At 42.3% G+C, this 23,573-nt stretch overlaps 1 protein-coding gene across 1 annotated transcript in view; it reads left to right on the top strand.

The window, feature by feature from the left end:
* Positions 1–23,573, top strand: part of PHF20 (PHD finger protein 20) — a 164,940-nt gene that overhangs the window by 47,805 nt on the left and 93,562 nt on the right. The window contains exons 3-6 of the mRNA XM_008074342.2: positions 6,601–6,772; positions 8,917–9,001; positions 17,240–17,319; positions 22,239–22,626. Of these exons, the coding sequence (XP_008072533.1) occupies positions 6,601–6,772; positions 8,917–9,001; positions 17,240–17,319; positions 22,239–22,626 (725 nt within the window). The remainder of the gene's footprint in view (positions 1–6,600; positions 6,773–8,916; positions 9,002–17,239; positions 17,320–22,238; positions 22,627–23,573) is intronic.

Genomic DNA, 23,573 nt, shown 5'->3' with positions numbered 1-23,573 from the left:
CAATCCACTCACCTCAGCCTCCCAAAGCGCGGGATTACAGGCTGAGCCACTGAGCCCGGCGCATTCTTAGGTTTTAATTTGTCTTGCTGCGATCCTGCTCCTGCTACTGCAGCAACTTGGGAACCATGGCCATGGCAGTTAGACTCGAGCAAGGGCCGCCTGGCCTTGCTTCGCATTGCCTGGAGACTGCCAGACGCAGGACCACCATGCTGACGCGGAGCCATGGACACTTTCACTCACCTCAGCCTCCCCAAGCAAGGGATTACAGGCTGAGTCACCGAGCCCAGCTGCCCTCTTTTAATTTTGCTAAATAAGTATCTCTCGGTATATATTGAATATACAGAAGCTTCCAAAAAGATGTACACACTGACCGGGCTTGGTGCCTCAGCCTGTAATCCCAGTACTTTGGGAGGCTGAGGCGAGTGGATTGCCTGAAACCATGGGTTTGGGATCAGCCCAGGCAACTTGGCAAAACCTTGTCTCTACAGGAAATCAAAAATTAGCTGGCCATGGTACCCTGCGCCTGTAGTTCCAGCTAATTGAAAGGGTGAGGTGGAAGGATCGCTGGAGCCCAGCAGGTCTATGCTAGGGTGGCTGTGAGTATACCACTGCACTACAGCCTGGGTGACAGAGTGAGACTCCAACTAAAAAAAAAAAAAAGAAAGATGTACACACATTTTAAGAAAGGAAAAAACTGTATTAAAATTGTAACACCCAATATATACATATAACAAAGATGAATACAAGTCATGTTTCACTTCTGCAATTACAAGAGGTGCTCAAAGTGGTTACCATCAGTGTTCAGACCCTTCTGATTATGGTGAATTACTGCTTGAGCAACGTTGACCAAAGTGTCCAACTGTATTGCTAAACATGCCACTTCAATTTCTGAAATATTGCCAGTGTAGCTGGTTTTCTGTGGTATATCGCATCCTTTAAGGTAGAAATCAAGGGGTATTAAATCAAATACCACTTCAAAATGGCCTTGTGCTTCTCGAGTGACAACTATGCTTCCATCATTTTCTTTGCCTGTCCTGAATGTGGCGTGGTATTGCTAGTATGCATTTGATTAATGTCATCTTTTGAGTGACCATCATACTATATATTGCTACCACAATTCAGTTCAATTTTTAAAAGTAATACATAGATAATATCTCTTAAAAATTGTATATGGGCCGGGTGCGGTGCCTCAAATCTGTGATCCCAGCACTCAGGGAGGCTGAGGCGAGAGGACTGCCTGAGCCCGCGGGTTTGAGACCAGCCTGGGCAACTTGGTGAAACCTCGTCTTCACAATAAATAAAAAATTATCCAGGTGTGGTAGTGTACACCTGTAGTTCTGGCTACTTGGAAGGCTGTGGTGGAAGGATTGCCTGAGCCCAGCAGGTTGGGGATGTCCAGCCTGGGTGACAGAGTAAGACTCTCCAACTAAAAAAAAAAGTATATACTTTTTTTGGCACCCCCCTCCACCATGTGTATTTTTTTCTTTTTGGAGTTATAGACTCACTGTCACCTAGGCTGGAGTACAGTGACACAATCACAGACAGCTCATTGAAGCCTCTACTTTCTAGACTCAGATGATCTTTCACCTTGGCCGCTTGAGTAACTGGGACTATAGGCGTGTGCCACCATGCCCAGCTAATTTTTGTATGTTTTGTAGAGACAGGGTCTCACTATGTTACCCATTTCTAGTCTTGATCTTCTGGACTCAAGCAGTCCTCTTCTCTCGGCCTCCCAAAGTGCTAGTATTACAGGTATGAACTGCTGCGCCTGGCCTATATACTTTTTGTAATTAATCCATGCTCACAGTTTAGCATTCAAAACATCCAAAATGATATACACTGATAAAAATAAATCTCATGCTTCCTCTGCAGTTCTTTGACTATCCAGTTTGTCTCCTAAGAAGCAAACCAATCCTTCTAGAGATAGCTCACACATTTAAAAACAGTTAAAGAAAATCAGCCGGGCATGGTAGCGCGTGCCTGTAATTCCGGCTACTCGGAAGGCTGAGGTGGCAGGATCCCCGAAGCCCAGCCAGTTGAGCCCAGCCGGTTGGGCGACGGAGTGAGACTCCAACTCAAAAAATAAAATAAAATAAAATAAAATAAAAAAATAAATAAATAAAAACAGTTAAAGATTGTGTTGGCTTGCTCCTTTCTCTCACTTAAATGGTAGTAGATTGAAATACTATTTTATGTCTTGAGTTTTTCTCCCACTTTTCTTAGAGATCTTTTCAAATCATTACATGGAACTGCCTTATTCCTTTTTTTTTTTTGAATTGGAGTCTCAATCTGCTGCCCAGGCTGGAGTATAGTGACGTGATCAAGTAGCTATAGCTAAACCACAGGTGACCACCACCACACCTGGCTAATATTTTGAATTATTGTAGGGATGACATCACGTAATCCGGGCTGAATTTGAATCCTGGGCTCAGGAAGTCTTCTCACCTCTACCTCCCACAGTGCTGGGATTGTAGGCGTGAGCCTCCACTCCTGGTTGCCTTGTTTCTTTTGATGGCTGCATAATATTAGTAAGGGTATTAAAAACAAAACAGCTGTCATCCTTTTAATTTAAAAGGTATATTTAAATACCAAAAGTTTGAATGTGATTTCAGTTTAAATAAAAGTTCTATATATATATATATATTTTTTTTTTTTTTTTTGAGTTGGAGTCTCACTCTGTCGCCCAGAATGGAGTGAGCCTCGACCTTCTGGGCTCCAGTGATCCTTCCGCCACAGCCTTCCGAGTAGCTGGAATTACAGGCGTGCGCTACCACGCCTGGCTGATCTTTTGATTTATTGTAGAGATGAGGTCTCGCTGCCCAGGCGGGTCTCGAACCTGCGGGCTCAGGCAATCCACTCACCTCAGCCTCCCAAAGGCGTGGGATTACAGGCTGAGCCACCGAGCCCAGCAGGAATCCTTTTCATAAACAAGTCTTGTATTTACAGCACTTGTCAGCTTGATTGGAGTAGGAAGACTAGTTTCAGGCCTGTTTATTTCTTCTGTTAATATTTTTGAGCAACTGATATATGCAGAGTACCATCAGGAATTTTGAAAGACACACCCTGTCAGTCCTCTGTGAGGAATATCCACGTGAAGTGACCTTGCGGAGTGAAACTGGAATAGGTAACTGGAGTCTGAGAACCTTGGAATTAAAACAGTGAAATGACATGTGACCTTTGGGAAGCATAAGAGTGGATTTTATTTGCTGAACATTTATTGAATGCTCAGTATATGCAAAGTATTGTGATAAATTGAAGCCTAGCAAACTGCCTTAGTGGACACTACTGTAGGATTGAAGAGAACACGGTATACAGATACAGGAAAGCAGGCCTGCTCATTTAGGTGGCTTGTGTTTATTAGTACAGCACCATACTAGGTGCTGGGTTCAGGAAAGGAAGAAAACATTGAAAATCCAGCCGGGCTCGGTGGCTCAGCCTGAAATCACGTGCCTTTGGGAGGCTGAGGTGAGTGGATTGCCTGAGCCCGCAGGTTCGAGACCTGCCTGGGCAGTGAGACCTCATTTCTACAATAAAATAAAAAAATTAGCCGGGTGTGGTAGCGTGCGCCTGTAATTCCAGCTATTCGGAAGGCTGAGGCAGAAGGATGGCCGGAGCCCAGTAGGTTGAGGCTGCGGTGGCCAGGAGCGGCCACTGCACTCCAGTCTGGGCGACAGAGTGAAACTCTAACTCAAAAAAAAAAAAAAATCCAAGTTGGAGGGAGAAAATATAGATAGAACCTAAGCGTTTTCCAAACTAGAATAACTATCTGGCTAATACAAGTATATTTCAGAGAACAATTATATATTTTTCCTTATTTTAACTATTTATTTCGGGAGTGAGCAATATATTTATATGGTTAAAATAAAAAAGTAGTATAAGGTATACTGCAAAAAGTCTCCCTTCCACTTTTTCCCTTTCCTTCCCTTACACACAGTTTTCTCTTGTGTTAGTAATAAATGCTGGCAACAGAATTCACCCTGGGTATTTTAACCACTAGAGAATTTGACACATTGGGTTCTTATTACGTTGTTGGAAAGGTTGGAGGAGTGCGCCTCAAGGAGGCAGCCCTTAGAATATCAGTTTGAAAGGCCCACCATCAGAGCTGTGATCTGGTGGTCAAGAAGACACTGCTACCACTGCCACCTGTACCGTTGCTGCTTGACATTCATGAAGCTGCTGACTACACATTAGACCCTTGCTACTGCAGACCAACAGCATCAGCATCATCTTGTTAGAACTCTTATGCCCTAGTTTGGCTTCCTGAATCCGAATCTTCATTTTAACAAGATTTTCTGATGTTTACATGTATGTGAAAGTTTGAGAGACCCTGCACCTGTGTACTGGATCTGGCTGCTAACCCAAGGACCTCTATGACTTTGATTCCCAGTTGAAAGGGAGTCAGGGAAGTGTAGTTGTTGGTTTTCCCAACCCTCAGTCTAGAAGAAGGGTAGAATTGAGGTTGAAAGAGCCCTTTTACTGAACTGACCACACTTTTCCACAAATAACCATTGTTGTTAGTTTCTTGTGCATCTTTCAGATATTTGTGGGGGACCCAAAAAACCCAAAATTTATTTGTAAAAAATTGTATATTTATTTTCACATGTTTAAATTTCTGCCACCTTCGAATTACTGTCCATTTGATGCAATACACATATCAAGATGCTTTTTCCACTGCTCAAAACAGTTTTGAACTTGTCAATTTTGATGCCACTTTAGTGCTTCTGCTGCTTTTTGTTTCACCTGTACCACATCGCAGAAAGTTTTCCTGTGAGAACTTTTTTCATTGGGGAAACAAAATAAAGTCATTTGGAGTGAGATTGGGTGAATAGGGGAGGGTGAGGCACAGGGGTCATGCTGTATTTGGTGAAAAACTGCTGAACACTCTGCGTGGTGTGGACAGGTGCACTCATAAAATCACCCATCATGAAATGGGCAAATGTGTTGAAAGAATCTCCAAAAAACAATTCACCGAAGTTGAACACTGTTTCTCACAACATTGCCAGCTGGTACACTGATGCTGATGGATTCCTAGAACCTAACAGGAGCAACCTGTATTATAAGGGACCTATCCTCCAAAAATTAATTCCACTTTTTTTTTTTTTTTGATGCGGGAGTCTCCTTGTGAATATATATTCTTTTTCATCTTCTTTTAAAAGTAAATAATAATTTATCATACAGTGTTCTACATTATCAAAAATAATAGTATATTTTAGGTAAACTTTCCATATAGAATCATCTTGTTCTTTTGTTTCTTTTTGAGTCGGAGTGTCACTTGTTGCCCAGGCTGAAGTGCAATGGCACATTCATGGCCACTGCAGCCTTGACTTGCTCGGCTCAGGTGATCCTTCCGCCTCAGACTTCCAAGTAGTGGGAGCTACAGGCATGCACCACTACACCTGGCTAACTTTTTTTTTTTTTTTTTTATTGTAGAGACTAGGTCTCACAAAGTTTCCCAGGCTGGTCTCAAACCCCTGGACTCAAGCACTCTTCTCGCCTCAGCCTCCCAAAGTGTTGGGATTACAGGCTTGAGCCACCGTGCCTGGCCCCATCTTGTTCTTATTTTATTTTATGTTTTTGAGTTGGAGTCTCACTCTGTCATCCAAACTGGAGTGTAGGGTCACGCTTATGGCCACAGCCTCGAGCTGCTGGGCTCAGGCGATCCTTCTGCCTCAGCTTTCCAAGTAGCTGGAACTACAGGTGCACACTAATTTATTTTTATTTTTTATTTGTAGAGATGAGGTCTTGCCATGTTGCCCAGACTGATCTCGAACCCATGGGCTCAGGTAATCCTCTTGCCTCAGCCTCCCAAATGTTGGGATTACAGACATGAGCCATTGTGCTTGGCTTCTTGTTCTTTTTGACAGCTGCACAGTATTCTATTATGAGTTGCAAAACGTGTAAAATTGAGACTGACTGATACAGTCTGGGTTGCATGGTCATTCTAATTTATTGGCACACGTAAAATATAGCTTAGTTGTTAAATGTTTTGTTCCTGTGTCCTTTGTGCTCAGGTCTTTTATATCCATCATTTCATTTTACCCACATTACAACCCATTGTGCTTCTTCTGCTTTATGTGTTGGAACTCGGGCCCTGAAAGGTTAATTTAATAGTTTATAAACTAGCCGGGCTCAGTGGCTCAGCCTGTAATCCCGTGCCTTTGGGAGGCTGAGGTGAGTGGATTGCCTGAGCCCACGGGTTCGAGACCCGCCTGGGCAGCGAGACCTCATCTCTGCAATAAATCAAAAAATCAGCCGGGCGTGGTAACACATGCCTGTAATTCCAGCTACGTGGAAGGCTGAGGTGGAAGGATCACTGGAGCCCAGCAGGTCGAGGCTGCGGTGGGGAGCGGCCTCTGCAGTCCAGTCTGGGTGACAGAGTGAGACTTCAACACAAAAAAAAAAAGTTTATAAACTAAGGAATATCCAGTTTGGAATTTGAACTTAATGTCTGTTACCCTACACAGTTTGTTGTTTGACCCAATTACATAGTCCCTACCTTTAGGACTTTCTCTGTTGGGAAGAAGTTTGGAAGTGTACCGTTTGCATATTTGGATATTTGGGGTGGGTATTAAAGGAATTTTAATTTTTTTTCTGACTCAGGTATCCAGCTCATATAGAAGACATTGACTACGAAGAAGGAAAAGTGCTCATCCATTTCAAGCGTTGGAACCATCGTTATGATGAGTGGTTCTGCTGGGACAGTCCTTATTTACGCCCCTTAGAGAAAATACAGCTGAGGAAAGAGGGACTGCATGAAGAGGATGGATCTTCTGTGAGTAACAAGCATGGGAGGTTCTGTAATGTGCATGGGCAGCCGTTGGGTGATTTGTGATCTCAACTTTGATATTCAGTGTGAAGGTCATTTAGGCCTGTAGGTGTAACTCTGAGATTTCTGTGACACTGAGGGGTCTTGAAGAATTCCAGTTATCATCCATTTGGATGATGTGATTGATAGGACATTCCGTAAACTAACTTGGTTGAGGCTGCATTGATGATGAATGGGACCTTATTTCTCCTTTATACCACTGTATCATTAGCCTCTGGGACACTGTGTGCCATATAGTAGATCTTCAGCAAATATTTGTTAAATAAATGAATGAATGGATTATAGCTCCACTGTATCTAGAATACTTTGGTATTCTAGATTTTCTAGACATCTAGATCACTCATTAATTGATAATTCCATGTTGAGCATTGTACTAGTCTCATATGCGAGGTCTTTTATAAGCTCTCAAAGAACTTGGAATTGATTGGACTATATTCCATTTTTCTAAATTTTATTACTGTGCCCAGAGTTTTTACTGACTTCAGAATGAAGTATGAAGTATGAGTTTTAACTTTTTAAAACAGGCATGGAGGCTTCTGTAATAGTCCTGCTCACTTTAGATCTGACTCAGCCCTGTCTTCTGTTTTCCATTTTGACACTGATCAGGGAACTTAAACTCTTGCTGCCTCCTCCTCGCCTTTTTTTAGGATTGTTCAGTATTGTTTCATTTGATTGTTCAGTATTCATATTCAGTATTCATTCTGTAAACTTTATCAGTGCAAAATGTGTGCTGGGAAGATACTGTAAAATATTGAAAGTGAATGGGTGCTTCCCCTGGCAAAAGACCTTTTAGAGCTGTGGATGGCATCACATGCTGTTTCCCTGAAGATGAAGTAGCCTCATTTCTTCTATAATGTATACTGGGTATGTTTCCTGGTAGTCCTGGGCTTTAGACTTGTTTTCAGTGAGTATCCTGGATAGGTTAGACTTGTTGTCAGTGCTGTCCTATGCCTGCCCAGCCGCCTTGGCTTATTGAGGTCTTGTGTTCCAGTCCTCCTGTTTTGACTCCTGTCTTAATCTGACTAATTTGTAAAGAAAAGCAGTTTATAGCCGGGCTCGGTGGCTCAGCCTGTAATCCCGCGCCTTTGGGAGGCTGAGGTGAGTGGATTGCCTGAGCCCGCGGGTTCAAGACCCGCCTGGGCAGCGAGACCTCATCTCTACAGTAAATCAAAAAATCACCCGGGCGTGGTAGCACATGCCTGTAATTCCAGCTACTCGGAAGGCTGAGGCGGAAGGATCGCCAGAGCCCAGCAGGCGAGGCTGCAGTGGCCAGGAGTCTGGGCGACCGAGTGAGATTCCAACTCAAAAAAAAGAAAAGCGGTTTATTTAGTTCACAGTTCTGCAGACTAGGAAGTCCAAGGGCATGGTGCTAGCTTCTTTCATGCTATGTTATACATGGCGAAGGGTTAAAGGGAGGGAAAGTGGCTGGGCTTGGTGGTTCATGCCTGTAACCCCAGTGCTTTGGGAAGCTGAGGTGAGAGGATTGTTTGATGCCAGGAGGAGTTCAAGACCAATCTGGGCGACATAGTGAGACCTTGTTTCTACAAAAACTGTGGTCCTAGCTACTCTATAGGCTGAGGTGGGAAGATCGCTTGAGCCCAGGAATTTTGAGATTGTGCTACTGCACTCTAGTTTGGGTGACAGAGTGAGAGCCTCTCTCTAAAAAAAAAAAAAAATTTCTTTTCAATTTAAGAGTAGCAGAGACAAGAGGGACCTAACAGGAGAAGGAACCTTGCTTTATAACAACCTGCTCTCCTGGGAACGAATCCATTCTCCTGGGAGCTAATCTATTCCTAGGAGAGTGATACCTCACTCCTAGCATTTATCTAACCCTAAGGAATCTGGCCCAAATACCTCTCATTAGGCCCCATCTCCAACACTGCTGCATTGATGATTAAACTTCAGTGAGTTTTGCCAGGCACAAACCATAGCAACTCCCAGTGCTAAAGAGCAGAAGCATCTTCCTCCATCCTGATAGCCAGTTTCCCTTCCCGTTCTTATCAATCTCAGCATCTTTTGTGAATTTGGTACAGTGTGTATCCTATGAAATTGGGTTGGTAACCGGATCTTTTTTTTTTAATGTTTTTTAGGAATTTCAAATAAACGAGCAGGTCCTTGCTTGCTGGTCTGATTGTCGTTTTTACCCGGCCAAAGTCACTGCTGTTAACAAGGATGGTAAGGCATTTATAGTTGTATTGCTCATGACTTACGGGGGTAGTTTGCAATATTAGAGTTTGATAGTATGTTTTCAGCATTATTTACTGCTTACAAATCCTTTTCAAATTAATCACTATGTCAGGAGTTAGGAAGAGATTATAGTTGTAAAGAAAACTAGATTAAAAAAGGTAGTCTGACTCTGTCCACCACATTTCAGTTGTAGTTTTCTAAGACAGTCGTAGTTCTTATGTCCCTCTGCTGGGAAGTGTGCAGGTTCTTACTGTGTAAGAAATAACTCTTAATATTCCTTTTACTTATTTGTGAATAACCTAGAAAGTAAATGAACTCTGACAGACATTTTAAAATGTGCTTTGTGTGATTCAGGGTTTCAGGGTCTGTAATGTCAGTCTCTAGTGGGGACTGGGATGCTAGCAGTTGGAACACTGAGTTGGGTTGTCTTTGCCAGAGTTGAGAACACATGAAGAGACAGGCAGAGAACTGGACCCAAGGAGGCTCATTTTGCTAGAACAAGGGTAGGCAGAGGGTTATATGGTTAATATTACATATATGGTCAGAATCTTAGTACTCCGATAACAGAGTCTGGGTTCCAGAGATACCTTTTTTTTAATTTTTATTTTTTGAGTTGGAGTCTCACTCTGTCGCCCAGACTGGAGTGCAGTGGCCGCCCCTGGCCACCACAGCCTCGACCTGCTGGGCTCCAGTGATCCTTCCGCCTCAGCCTTCCGAGTAGCCAGAATTACAGGCGTGCGCTACCATGCCCGGCTGATTTTTGGATTTATTGTAGAGATGAGGTCTCGCTCCCAGGCGGGTCTTGAACCTGCGGGCTCAGGCCATCCACTCACCTCAGCCTCCCAAAGGCGTGGGATTACAGGCTGAGCCACCGAGCCCGGCTCAGAGACACCTTTTTAAGCATATTCTGCCGTAGTGTTTGCGGTATGCCCACGGTCTCTGAAGTGAATGTTTAGGACAGTCGGGTCTCTTGATGCCAGATTGACTTTTCATTCACTGAAGTTTTTCAAGTATTTTTGTAAGTACTCTGCTAACTGCTGGGCCTTGGGCTGACCAAATTTTGTCTGAGAATGGGTTGAAATAGTAGAAAATAAATCTCTAAAGCAAGGTTGTATCTTCAAAATTGTCTATGTAGTCATTGATTTTCCAGTTCATGACTGATTCTAGTGTTTTTGGGTAGTTCCTTGCTTCCCTAAATTTTTTTTTTTTTTTTTGAGTTGGAGTCTCACTGTGTTTCCCAGGTTGGAGTGCAGTGGTGTGCTCATAGCCACCGCAGCCTCATCCTGCTGGACTCAGGCAATCCTTCCGCCTGAGCCTTCCAAGTAGCTGGAACTACAGGCATGTGCCATCACAGCTAGCTAATTTTTTGATTTTTATTGTATAGATGAGGTCTTGCCGTGTTGCCCAGGCTGGTCTCTATCCCATGGGCTCAGGCAATCTTTGCGCCTCCACCTCTTACAGTGCTGAGATTACAGGTGAGCTACACCTGTACCCAAAATTGCACCTGACCCCAAAATTATTTTTATAAGTTTATGTTCAAAATAAAATCCCCTGTTGTTGCTATTTACATGTATCACATCAACCTGTAAAACTTACGTTAAAGGAAAGCTTACGTATTATTAAGCTGCCTCAAATCCTTTTAGTAAAAGACATTTTATCTTTCAGATTTTTGTTTTCAACATTAAACATCATCTCTTATGGCTTTTGAAATCATGTGATATGATATAGGTGTTATTCATGTATGTAAATGTGTTCCTGAAAAGTCAATAGGTTGATTTATGCTGATCAAGCTATGTTTTTCCTCTGAATAATATCCATTGGAGGTGTGCTGCCTTGGGGAAATAGTTGTCTTTTAGATCTGTTGAAAATTTTGGGTAGTAACTTCTTAGCTAAAAGAGATAACAGAAAGAAAAGAGGGAACGTTTCTCTTTTGTTCTAGTGATGGCCTATCCATAAAGGACAGAAATTGGACAAAGGAGATCAGATGAAAGAATGGCCAAAGAGGGGCAGATTGTTGAGGAACAGGGGTTTTAGAGCCCTGGGAGTGGTCTCTTAGAGGGGTGTAGGGTATCCTGGTAGAGGCATTGAAGGCTTAGTAACCTACTAATTATATTTAATATCTGCAGAACCCAGAACTTGATATGATGGATTGAAAAAAAAAAAACAAAAACAAGGACCTAGTTCATGGCCGAATGAAGTAGTGCTCAAATAGAGTTGCCAGGAAGAGGCAGGACAGAATGGTGCAGGTGAATTCTAGAGGAGTTGGGCACTTGTCCACAGGATTCCTGTGGGATGGGTCTGAAACTTTTTGAAACAATCATTTAAGGACTTAAAATCATTGACCACATTATTGGCTATAGTTAATTAGGATTTTTAATGTCTTTTAAACTTGGGCAACCAGAGTTTTGCACATTTGTTTTTTGTTGTTGTTTTTTTTTGAGTTGGAGTCTTACTCTGTCGCCCAGACTGAAGTGCAGTGGCCGCTCCCGGCCACCGCAGCCTCGACCTGCTGGGCTCCGGTGATCCTTCCGCCTCAGCCTTCCGAGTAGCTAGAATTACAGGCATGCGCTACCATGCCCGGCTGATTTTTTGATTTATTGTAGAGATGAGGTCTCGCCTGCCCAGGCGGATCTTGAACCCATGGGCTCAGGCAATCCACTTACCTCAGCCTCCCAAAGGCGCAGGTTACAGGCTGAGCCACCGAGCCCGACTAGTTTTACACATTTTAAAAAGTCTTTTCAATTGTGTTTCCTCCACGGAATGGATGAGGGAGGTGGAGGATACGGGGAAGGGGAAAATCCTGAAACAGAAAGTTAGTGGGATAGGCTGACTTTGTGGGAGCTCATATCTGTGCCTGATTTGAAGATGAAGATTATGACTTTTAGGTACTGTTTTTGTTTTAGAACTGGCAGGCAGTTTTCTACTTCTTCATGATTTGTTCTTTGCATTCTTTCCCTGGTATGTTTTGCTCTGCCTTGGGTTCTTTGGCAGTAGAGACCGCCATAGTTCAATGGTACTGTGAGGAAGAGACCTGCTGGCAAGGTGCCCCCTTTATTTCCTATAAATCTTGGTGCTGTTGGCAGGCTGGGGATATAGTGAAGCCATGTCTTATCATCTTTAGAAGGCTTAGTCTGACTTTCTTTCACTCTTTCTTGATCACTCTGTTGAGCATTGACTGATCAGGCTGGTGGGTGGAGACTCTAGCCAGAATGGAGGAGATTGGCTGCTGGTCCTGGGAGTCTGGCACAATTGAATCAGAATGAAATAACTACTTTAGAGATACCTAAGAGGGTTTGTTAGCACTTGGAAAATAGGGAAGATAGTGCCGTATTATTTAGCCCTTTTTGCCTGGAATGGTTCTTTGGCAGTGGAAATTAAGCATCATTTAGTATGAAGGTAGCCATAGTCAATAGACTAGCCAGGCCCTCATTTTATGTTATTGTAAGAAACAGGGTTTTGCTTTCAGGGAATCTCTGTTTGGAAGCCATCTCTGGTGAGCTGACCACAGCTTTTTGCTGGGTCTGCTTAGCTCCTGGGTTCTTTTTTTTTTTTTTTTTTTTGAGTCAGAGTCTTACTCTGCTGCTTAGGCTGGAGTGCAGTGGCAAACTCATGGCCACTGCAGCCTCGACTCGCTGGGCTCAGGCGATCCTTCTCCCTCAGCCTTCCAAGTAGCTGGTACCACAGGTGTGCACCACCACACTTGGCTAAATTTTTGATTTAGTAGTGATGAGGTCTTGCCATGTTGCCTGGGCTGGTCTCGAACCCCTGGGCTCAGGTATTCCTCTTTCCTCCACCTCCCAAAGTACTGGGGTTACAGGCATGAGCCACTGTGCCCAGCTTTCTGTTTTTTTGAGTCAGAGTCTCATTCTGATGCCCAGGCTGGAGTACAGTGGCACGATCATGGCTCACTGCAACCTCGACCTCTTGGGCTCAGGCTATCCTTCTGCCTCAGCCTCTTGAGTAGCTGGGACTACAGGTGTGTGCCACCATACTCAGCTAGTTTTTTTATTTTTATTTTTGAAGAGATAAGGTCTCTCTATGCTGATCTTGAACTCCTGGGCTCAAGCAATCCTCCCACCTAGACCTTCCAAAGTGCTGGGATTGCAGGTGTGAGCCACCATGTCCAGCACCAGCTCCTGTTTTTTACACAGGATAGCAGAGCCACTTGTCTGTCAGGACCTTGTGTCCCCAGTAGTAGGTCACTCTTCTCTGTAAGTCATTCTCTTTGGGAAAGCTACAAGTAGGTTAGCATGTACAACAAAATGGGGAGTGTCTCTCCCTGTTGATTTGTGGCTCTTTTTCTTTTTTGAGTTGGAGTCTCACTCTGTCGCCCAGACTGGAGTGCGGTGGCCGGGAGTGGACCTTGACCTGCTGGGCTCCGGCGATTCTTCCACCTCAGCCTTCCAAGTAGCTGGAACTACAGGCGCGTGCTACGACACCCAGCTAATTTTTTGATTTATTGTAGAGTTGAGGTCTCGCCAAATTGCCCAGGCGGGTCTCAAACCCGCGGGCTCAGGCAGTCCACTCACCTCAGCCTCCCAAGGCGCAGGATTATAGACTGAGTCACCAAGCCCGACGATTTGTGGCTCTTTACCAATGAGCAGGGAGACCCTCTCCTGCTTTGTAAAAAGAATTCATATTTTTGGGTCATGTGCTACTCCCTCCCCCCAGTTCAACCCCTATGGGCCAGTGCCTGAAGTCTGCATTTACCACAGGAGACATTATGGAATTGGTCTTGTTGCTGGAGTCTCTGACTGAAGCAGTTCCTATTTTTTGTTTGTTTGACTGATCCTACATTTGAAATTTGAGGAGGTTTGTACTATGTGAACAAGCTTTTGCAGAGGGATAAAAGGAAGATTTAGCCCTACACATGCAACTGCTGATTTGGCTGTTACCTTCTATGGGGGTGGGAGAGAGGGATTATGCTTAACTTTTCTTTTTCTTTTTGGCCTAGATAGTCTTTGATGTCAGTGTGCTTCCTTTTTAAAGTGACTTGGTGGTATTGATCCCTTGCTCTGTGGCGGACCCTGTGCTAGGTAATTTCCTTATCTCATTTAGTCTTCATACAAACATGAGAAGGTTATTGCCATCAGTCCCATTCTCATTTTACAGATGATGAACTAAGTTCAAAGCACACTTAATAGTTAAGATTTCGAGAGAACTGGATTTCCCCCCCTGGTTCTCCAGCTTGTAGAGAACTGGATTCTTGAAGCTCTCATCCCCTACCTCCATCCCAAGATCAGCCAGAGCTGCACCATGGTTGCTTGAGAAGGGTCTGTTTATTATTAAATAGTCCAGCCTTGTTTATCATTTAACACCTTGCTTGCCAGCACCCTTATAATATAGGTAGGGAAAGACAGGAACCCAGTACTTTGTTGTAAGTACTCATAAGTCATTGCTGAGCTGCCTTAACATAGAGAACTGTTCATGCCTTTATCCTTAAGCTTCTTTTATCATAGCCTGTGATATCTAATTGTTGGTGTTTTACCCAACCCAGCATAACTATATATCCTTATATTTTATTTACTGGCCACATTCTTTATGTATTGGTGACACTTGTGATAAATAATCACCTTTATTTTGTAATTACCAGGAGTAAAGGTCATTAGGTAGTTACTAATTGTCCATGGCAGTGGTTCTGTCTTTGGAATGCATCAGAATCACCTGGAGAACTTACTATGCCCCATTCTCAGAGTTTCTGATTCAGTATATCTGAGGTGGGGCTGGTAACTTGCATTTCTAACAAGTTCCTAGGAGTTGCAAATGCTGCTGCTGGAAATTGTTGGCCACAAAACATAACCCCAATATGTAAAACTGCTAAGAAGAAAAGATTTAGGGGAAGGTGTGCCTGTAAACTTGTGCATCAGAATCACCTGGATGGGGACCACACTGAGAAGCACTGGTCTGCTCTGAGCCAGGCATTGTGTGAGGAAGAAAATGTTATGAGACCAGAGTGGTCTCTGGCCTCGAAGAGCTTTTGAGTTGGAATCTGTACTTATATGAAGGTGGACTTAAGTGTGAAGCTCTGTAAGGTCCAATGCCAGGTGAGTCTTTGAAAAGTTCAGAGCAGGAGGAAATCATCGGTTGCTAGAAAGCCAGGAGGCATTTGCAGAACTGTTATAGTCATTTGAACTGGGCATGTAAGGTTCAGTGAGTGGCATATTCCCAGCAGGAATGATCAAGATGTGGAAATAGAAGTGACATTCACAGTTTCAGTGAGTAGCAAGTAGCTTGTCACTTGGAGTTAATAAATAGTGGATGCTGATAATGAGAAATAAGGTTTGGATATTATTTGACTAAGATTGCGTTGGACATTGACTAGAGAGACAGGCTCTTGGACTTTTTTTTAGTACAGGTGGGTAGCCACTGATGAGGCCCTCTCCTGGACTGGAGGTGGAGTGGTGTGAGGAGAGAATGTGCAAAGAGGAACCAGGAGGTTTTAATTTCTTTGTTGCAGGCTTCTTGTCTGAGTGCATTTTGAGGGGGCATTGGGGCTGGTGGGAAATTGGTCCGGAAAAGAAAAACATGTTTATTCACGGTAAACCACTGCATGATTAAAGCGGTTCATTGGTAATCTTGACAAGATTAACTGTGATTCTTTTCTTTTCTTTCTTTTTTTTTTTTTTGAGTTGGAGTCACTCCCTCTTCCAGGCTGGAGTGCAGTGACACGTTTACAGCCACCCCAGCGTTGACCTGCTAGGCTCTGGTGATCGTTCCTCCTTGGCCTTCCAAGTAGCTGGAACTACAGGCATACGATACTTGTCCAGCTGATTTTTGATTTATTGTAGAGACAAAGTCTCACCAAATTGCCTGGGCTGGTCTTGAACCCGCGAGCTCAGGCAATCCACTCGCCTCAGCCTCCCAAAATTGCTGGTATTACAGGCTGAGCCACCGAGCCTAGCCTACTATGATTCTTATTTTATTTATTTATTTTATATTCTCCTTCTGCTTTTTATTTTTTTTTTAATAGAGGTGGGGGTCTTGCCATGTCCCCGGCTAGTCTTTGAACTTCTGGGCTCAAGCGATCCTCCTACCTCAACCTCCAAAGTGCTGGGATTACTAGTGTGAGCCACTGTGTCTGGTCTGATTTGTATTTTAAATCTCTAGGACAAAATTGGGGAGGGCGTGAATGGTTTCTAAGATGCAAAAGTTTGGAAGTTTTGATTTGGGTGCAACTGATGAGACTTCTGTAGTTGGATGCCTTATTTGGGAATGTGAGATTACTTGGGTTTCCAACTTCAGTTTTTTTTCTTTTTCAGCAGGGAGGGAACCTTATTTAAACAATTTTTTTCTTCTTCTTCTTCTTTTTTTTTTTTTTTAAAGCTGGATTTATTAAGAGGACAGAAAAACTCCCACAGTGGGAGGGGACCCGAGGGGGTTGCCCACAATTATTTTCTAATGGGAAAAACCTGACAAAATAGTGGGCAGCCTGTAGTGTTTTAGCCAAGTCTCTATTTTAAAATATTGTAGCATGAAGATAATTCATATGGCTTTTGAGATTAATGTGGTCTCTAGAAACACAATACCTTTAGCAGAACAATTGTGTTCCTTTTAATCTTTAAAATATATTACTGTTCCCAGGCTGAGCGTAGTTGGCTCATGGTTGTGTTCCCAGCACTTTGGGAACCAAGGCGGAAGTATTGCTTGAGCTCAGGAGTTTGAGACCAGCCTAGGCAACGTAGCGAGACCTTGGCTCTACAAAAGAAAAATTAGCAGGACATGAGGTAGAAGATTCGCCTGGGCCCAGGAGGTCAAGGCTGCAGTGAGCCATGATTGTGCCACTGCCCTCCAGCCTGGGCAACAGAGTGAGACCCAACTCAAAAAATGAAAGATATTACTGTCCCCAGTCCCAGAACTTTAAAGACTTAATTACAAAAATAAATACATGAATATGCATTTGCCTCACATTAACTGTTTTATTTCTTGTTGTTCTTGGCCTAAATTAAGTGCAAATTTTAAAAATTTTAATGAAGCATTATAAAAATGAGGGTTTTTTAAAAAATGAATTTTGATTTACAAAGGTAAAAAGATTACAAGGTAATCTTGACTAAGCAATAAAGGCAAGCATACTATTATCTTGGATATAAGTAAGACTGAATGTGATTCTTAAATAATTTTTTAACCCCCATAGTTTATTATGTAGTTGGAGCTCACTTGTGTTTATACTTTAACAAGTTGCTGCTTTTATGAAATTGTGAGTTAAAATCATATCTTCTTGAATTTTAGGTACTTACACTGTGAAATTTTATGATGGAGTAGTTCAGACTGTCAAACATATTCATGTCAAAGCTTTTTCCAAAGATCAGGTGAGAAATGTGGTTTTGTGCTTTGTGTTATAAATAATGCTAACGTTGTACTTTTGTTTCCTCAGTTAAAGACATTTCACTTTTTTATGATGGCTACTCTGTTTCCTCCATCTGACACAATTTCACCAGAAATTAATACATAAGTTTTCAGAAGTTGTAAATATTTGTCTCTCTTTGCTATTTCTTTTTAACAGAGATTTTTTTTTTTTTCAAAAGTACCAAATACTTAGATACCATTATCTGTTATCTATTTTCCTGATCTTTCCTCAAAAATGTTTGGTTAAGGCCTGGTGAGGTGGCTCACACCTATAATTCCAGCACTTTGGGAGGTCAAGGTGAGAGGATTGCCTGAGCCTATGGGTTCGAGACCAGCCTGGGCAACTTGGTGAGACCTCATCTCTACAATAAATAAAAAAAAAAAAATTAGCCAGGCATGGTGGCACATGCTTGTAGTTTCAGCTACTTGGAAGGCTGAGGTGGAAGGATCATCTGAGCCCAGTAGGTCAAAACTGCGGTGTCCATGAGCTTGCCACTGCACTCCAGCCTGGGTGACAGAGTGAGATTCCAACTCAAAAAAATATATATATATGTATTTGATTAATATTCTTCTTCCTTCTCTCTGTGTACTGCCCTCAGAGCTGTTACCTATTACATGAGACTTATTAAATCACTTGAGGAGACTGTGAACCTGTTTTCTCTTTGGCTAGCTTTGTGCTTCATCTTAGGACCATGAATTGGTGGTTGACATAGTTACCATTTGGTGCAGATTTGGCGACTAGTTGTGTGTGGTTTAAGAATTTGGTGTCCTGCTGTCCCAATCACCATACATGTACTTGCCTGAACATGGGGCCTGAATTTTGGTATTAGAAATATGTTCTGCATATATAAGGACCTTCTAGAAGTGTGCTTACTTTCTTCAGGATTTTTCCCCCTTTCTCATGCTTATGTTTTAGTTAAATGGTTGAGGGGAAAGTGGAGATCAAAATTTGTATATTGGTGTTCTTAATAATCTTTGTTACTATTTTTAGCTGTTGAGACAGCTTAAGCAATGTATTGGGTTGATGCATAAGTTCATAACAATTTTTGCTTGCCTGTGGAATACAAATGTTGCACAGTGGTTGACTGCTCACAGTTCATTTGCCAATTCTTGGGTTGACTGACGTAGATCTTCATGGATCAAAGCGTATAAACAGTCTTCATCAAAGCCTGATGATCTTCCTGAATGTGGAGAATCACTCAGGTCAAAGTGGCCCTCTTTCAAACGACAAAACTGTTTCCTTGCTGTGCTCTTCCCACTGGCATTTTCTCTGCACACAACACAAATGTTTGGAGCTGCCTCCACTGCCTTTACTCCTCTGTTAGGCTCAGAGAGAAGAATATGTTGGAAGTGTTCCTTTTTTCCCACTTGACACTTCATCTTCTTTTCTCACAAATGGCACTAACTTTCTTCAAATCTGCAAAATGCAAGGTGTATTCAGAACATTGTCACTCCAAATGACAAATGGTAGACTCCCAACACCACAGTGTTGCCGTGCCAAAACCAAACACTGAGAACTTATGTATCGACCTCATAACATATCATGGCCCATATCTTTACAGACAGTTATTATAATGGGGTATTCACCTCTTTGGGTGGTGGTTGATGTGACAATATTTAGTTGTGCCTTTTCCTGTGATGATCCAGTGCTTCTTGTTACAGATTTTTTTTTCTTTTTTTCTTTTTTTTTTGAGTTGGAGTCTCACTCTGTCACCCAGCCTGGAGTGCAGTGGCATGCTCAGGGCCACCTCAGCTTCGGCCTACGGGTTTGGCTTTCCAAGTAGCTGGAACTACAGGCGCATGTCACCAAGCCCAGATAACTTTATTTTTTAAAAATTTATTGTAGAGATGAAGTCTCACCACATTGTCCAGGCTGGTCTCGTACACCTGGGCTTAGGCAATCCTCTTGCCTCCCAAAATGCTGGGATTATAGACATCAGCCATCGTGCTCGCTTGTCAGCCTTCCCCCTCTGCCTTTCACCACACCTGGCTAAATTTTTGATTTATTGTTATGATGACGTCTTGCCAAGTTGCTCAGGTTGGTCTCAAATCCCTGGGTTCAGGCAGTCCTCTTGCTTCTGCCTCTCAAAGTGTTGGGATTACAGGTGTGAGCTGCTGCGCACGGTTTTGCAGATGTTAATACATTCTTGCACTTGTCAGTTTCAAAGGATTGTGATACACGATACCTTTAAGGTAGTCCTAGGAATATTTTTGGGCTAGGCACCATGCCTGTTGTTCCAGGTACCTGGAAGGCTGAGGTGGAAGGATCACCTGAGCCCAGCAGGCCGAGGCTGCATGGCCATGAGCGTGCCACTGCACTCCAGTCTGGGTTACAGAGTGAGACTCCAACTCAAAAAATAAAAAAATAAATAAAAAATATTTTTGCCTTTGCTGGTTTTCCTCTTCAGAGAATTGACAAAATTATAAAGCTTGGTCCTAATGATGCTTTCTCTGTGATCATTTTTGTTTCTTAGGCACCTTAGGAACCACACAGTACTCTATAACATGATTTTGGAAATTTGGCAAGTTTTATATTAGGTTTGTGGAATGAATTAATATAGACAGAGAACTGAATTAAAAATTTGTTCAGAATTGACAAATTATATCCAGAGCCTTCCCAAATGGAAATTCAGGGCTCCAGATGACAAATACTCAACTGTTGACTCTGCTCTACTTAATGAGTTGGCTGTTAGTACTCTGTACTTTGACTTGGAGGTGGTGCCTTACCTGGTGAGGATTTCTGAGTGCAGTGCTTCAGTTCTTAATTTCCAATGGTCTCTAAGCATCTCACCTTAGTCCTGGTAGGCCTTCAAGCATACCCTGGCGCCTGAATTTTTTTGTTTATTTTTGAGTTGGAGTCTCACTCTGTCATCTAGGCTGGAATACAGTGTCATGTTCATGGCCACTGCGGCCTCAACCTGCTGGACTCAGGCAGTCCTTCCACCTCAGCTTTCCAAGTAGCTGGGATAAGAGGCATGTGCCATCACACCCGGCAAATTTTCTGATTTATTGTAGATATGAAGTCTCACCAAGTTGCCCAGGGTGGTCTTGAATCCATGGGCTCAGGCAGTCCTCTGGTCTCTGCCTCCCAAAGTGCTGGGATTATAGGTGTGAGCCACTTCACCCAGCCTTTTTTTTTTTTTAAATCAAGAGGATAGTTTGGCTAAAGATAGCATTCATGGGCAATTTTAAAGGTTTTTTTCATATAGTATTAGAATAGACTGAATTTTTTTTTCTGTAGTACTGCAATGCCCTAAATGTTTTGATGGTCTGTATTTTAGCAACAGTTATAATACATATTTGTTGTAGAAAATTTGAAAAGTACAGAGAAGCACAGAGAAAGTTAAAAGCTCTGTAATCCAATCCTCCAGACATAATTGTTCTGAACATTTTGATATACTTTGTATATTCTATGTATTCGTTAAACATATGTGTGTGTGTGTGTGTGTGTGTGTGTGTGTGTGTGTGTGTGTGTGTGTATGTGTATCTGTTTCTTTTCAAAATTGGTGACATGGTATATTACTGTTGTATAACTTGCTCTTTTTTTTTTTTTTTTTTTTTTTTTTACAAAATAACATTTTTACAACTTCCTTAGTATTCTGAGAATATGACTTTATTGGCTATGTATTATTGTATAATATGAATGTAAGTATACTTTGTGTGACCAATTCCCAAATGGTCCTTAAGGATATGTGTAAATCTGGGTGTATAAGTCTGATTATTCTGTTACCAAATTCTGTTTCTAGGAATTCATTCTAGTTCAGGGTAGAAACTTTTAAGTCTTTTTTAAAAAATTATTTATTTTAGGATTTTGGGGTATACGTGAGGATTTACTACATAAATGGGCTGTATGCAGGTGAAGTTTGGGCTTCTAGCTGACCCCCCCCCCCTCGTGGTTGGACCAGGTACCCTTTGTGTTGTAATTTTTAGTCTTTTGACTCAAATTGCCAACATTTCCCCCTGCAGAAGGGTGATTGTGATTTATATTTCTGTTGACCATTACTAAGAGTGCCTGTTCTCAAACCTGACTGCTTTCAAAATGATTTTTGTGACTTGAAAAAATATTTTCTTATTGTTTTCTAATTTATTGAGTAAACTAGACTTTTATGTATTGAGTATTTAGTTACTTCTTCATGTTTCTGACAAAAATCTGTGTACCTAGTGTGAACATGACATGGTGGTCTCTGCTATTCTCTTGAAGTCTTGGAAGAGAGATACATATAGAGCTGGCTTTATTATGAGACAATCACACTAGGACATAAGATTTTTAGGATGATTTTAAAGAAAGTAATTTAGGAACAAATTAATCAAAAAGCAGTATTTTCTTCTAATGGACAAAATTATCCATTGATTATCTCAAGAACACAGTAGATGACTTGTTGGACTGAGCTCAGCTTTTACTTGTAGAGGAAACGGAGAACCTATTTCTGGGTTGGACAGTCTTTACAGTTTTCTTTTTCAGCCTCCAGTTTCCAATTTGGATTTTTTGTTCTACACATGGTATTACCATACACTGGCAAGCTGAATCAGGCCTCTAAATAGCCATGGGTCAGTATAGTCATGCTAGAATTAAAAAGGACAGAGCACAGAGGCATTGTCTTTGAACATTTCTGTCAGAAAGATTGCTTTCCAGTATTTTTTGTCTAGTGACTTATTCTAAGGAAGATTGCTCTGTCTCAGAAGGAGCTGAACATGACAATTTTCTCAAGTTTAGTATCAGTTCTCAAATCTTAGTTCAGGTGGATATTTCAGTGGTGCTTTGCATTATGTAATTGGACATATGTCATCTTTTAATTTGTCTTTATAAATTTGCAAAAAAACCTCTTAGTTTTGTATTTGCAAGTAATCACAAAGTGTTTCATTGTTATTTTGCTTATTTTAGAATATTGTGAGTAATGCTAGGCCTAAAGAAACAGATCACAAAAGTCTTTCGTCATTGCCTGATAAACGAGAGAAGTTTAAAGAGCAGAGAAAAGCTACGGTCAACGTGAAGAAAGACAAAGAAGACAAAACCTTAAAGACAGAGAAACGACTTAAGCAGCCTGATAAGGAAGGAAAGTTAATCTGTTCTGAAAAGGGAAAGGTGTCAGAGAAAAGTCTTCCCAAGAACGAGAAGGAAGATAAGGAGAACATTTCAGAAAATGATAGGGAGTATTCTGGAGATGCCCAAGTGGATAAGAAACCTGAAAATGACATTGTGAAGAATCCACAAGAAAACTTGAGGGAGCCAAAAAGAAAACGAGGCAGACCCCCTTCCATAGCTCCAGCTGGTGAGTTTCCCAAGTGGGCTCTGCAGTGGACAGTGCTAGAGTGTTCTTCTGTGGCCCTTTGTGGTTCTTTGTAGCTTCTGTACCTCAGTCCTTCATTTTTGTGATTGATTTCGAATTGTCTTTTGATCTGGGAACAACTTGTATCTATGGAGCTGAATTTAAGTAAGACATGTATCCAAGTGAGCATATGTTGTGAAGCATGTTCCTGACTGAGCTTCTGGGGAAATAGTTAGCTGTTCACTAGATATTACAGTTTATATGGTGAAACCTAATCTAAGGCCTGTTCACATGATCTCAGTTTAAGTAAGGTTAGTAGAGCTTGGAATCAGGAAATAGAGTTTTTTTGTTTTTTTTTTTGAGTAGGAGTCTCACTCTGTCACCCCAGTCAGAGGGCAGTGGTACGCTCCCAGCCACCACAGCCTTGACCTGCTGGTCTCAGGTGGTCCTTCTGCTTCAGCCTTCCAAGTAGCTGGAACTACAGGCATATGCCACCATGCCCAGCTAATTTTTTGATTTGTTGTAGAGATGGGGTTCTCATCAAGTTGCCAGGCCGGTCTTGAACTTGTGAGCTCAGGCAATCCTCCTGCCTTGACCTCCCAAAGTGCTGGGATTATGATTATGAGCCACCGTACCCCAGCTAGGAAGTAGAATTTTAATGAGACAGACATGAAAGAGGAAAGGAGAAATAAACAGGTATGGATGTCTCAAGGAGGCTGAGAGAAGGGAACACTGGAGCTGGCAGGGAGGCTTGGGTGCGTTTTGAAATCGAATTCTTTGGAGAGTGATTTTTTTTTTGAGTTGGAGTCTCACTCTGTTACCCAGACTAGAGTGCAGTGGCCGCTCCCGGCCACCGCAACCTCAACCTGCTAGACTCTGGCGATCCTTCCGCCTCAGCCTTCCGAGTAGCTGGAACTATAGGTGCACGCTACCACGCCCGGCTAATTTTT

This window comes from Carlito syrichta, unplaced genomic scaffold (genome assembly GCF_000164805.1).
Source record: "Carlito syrichta isolate Samal-C Ts95f unplaced genomic scaffold, Tarsius_syrichta-2.0.1 Scaffold316401, whole genome shotgun sequence".
NCBI lineage: Eukaryota > Metazoa > Chordata > Mammalia > Primates > Tarsiidae > Carlito > Carlito syrichta.
The sequence above is the reverse complement of the archived record's forward strand: the minus strand, read 5'-3'. Positions and strand labels throughout refer to the sequence as shown.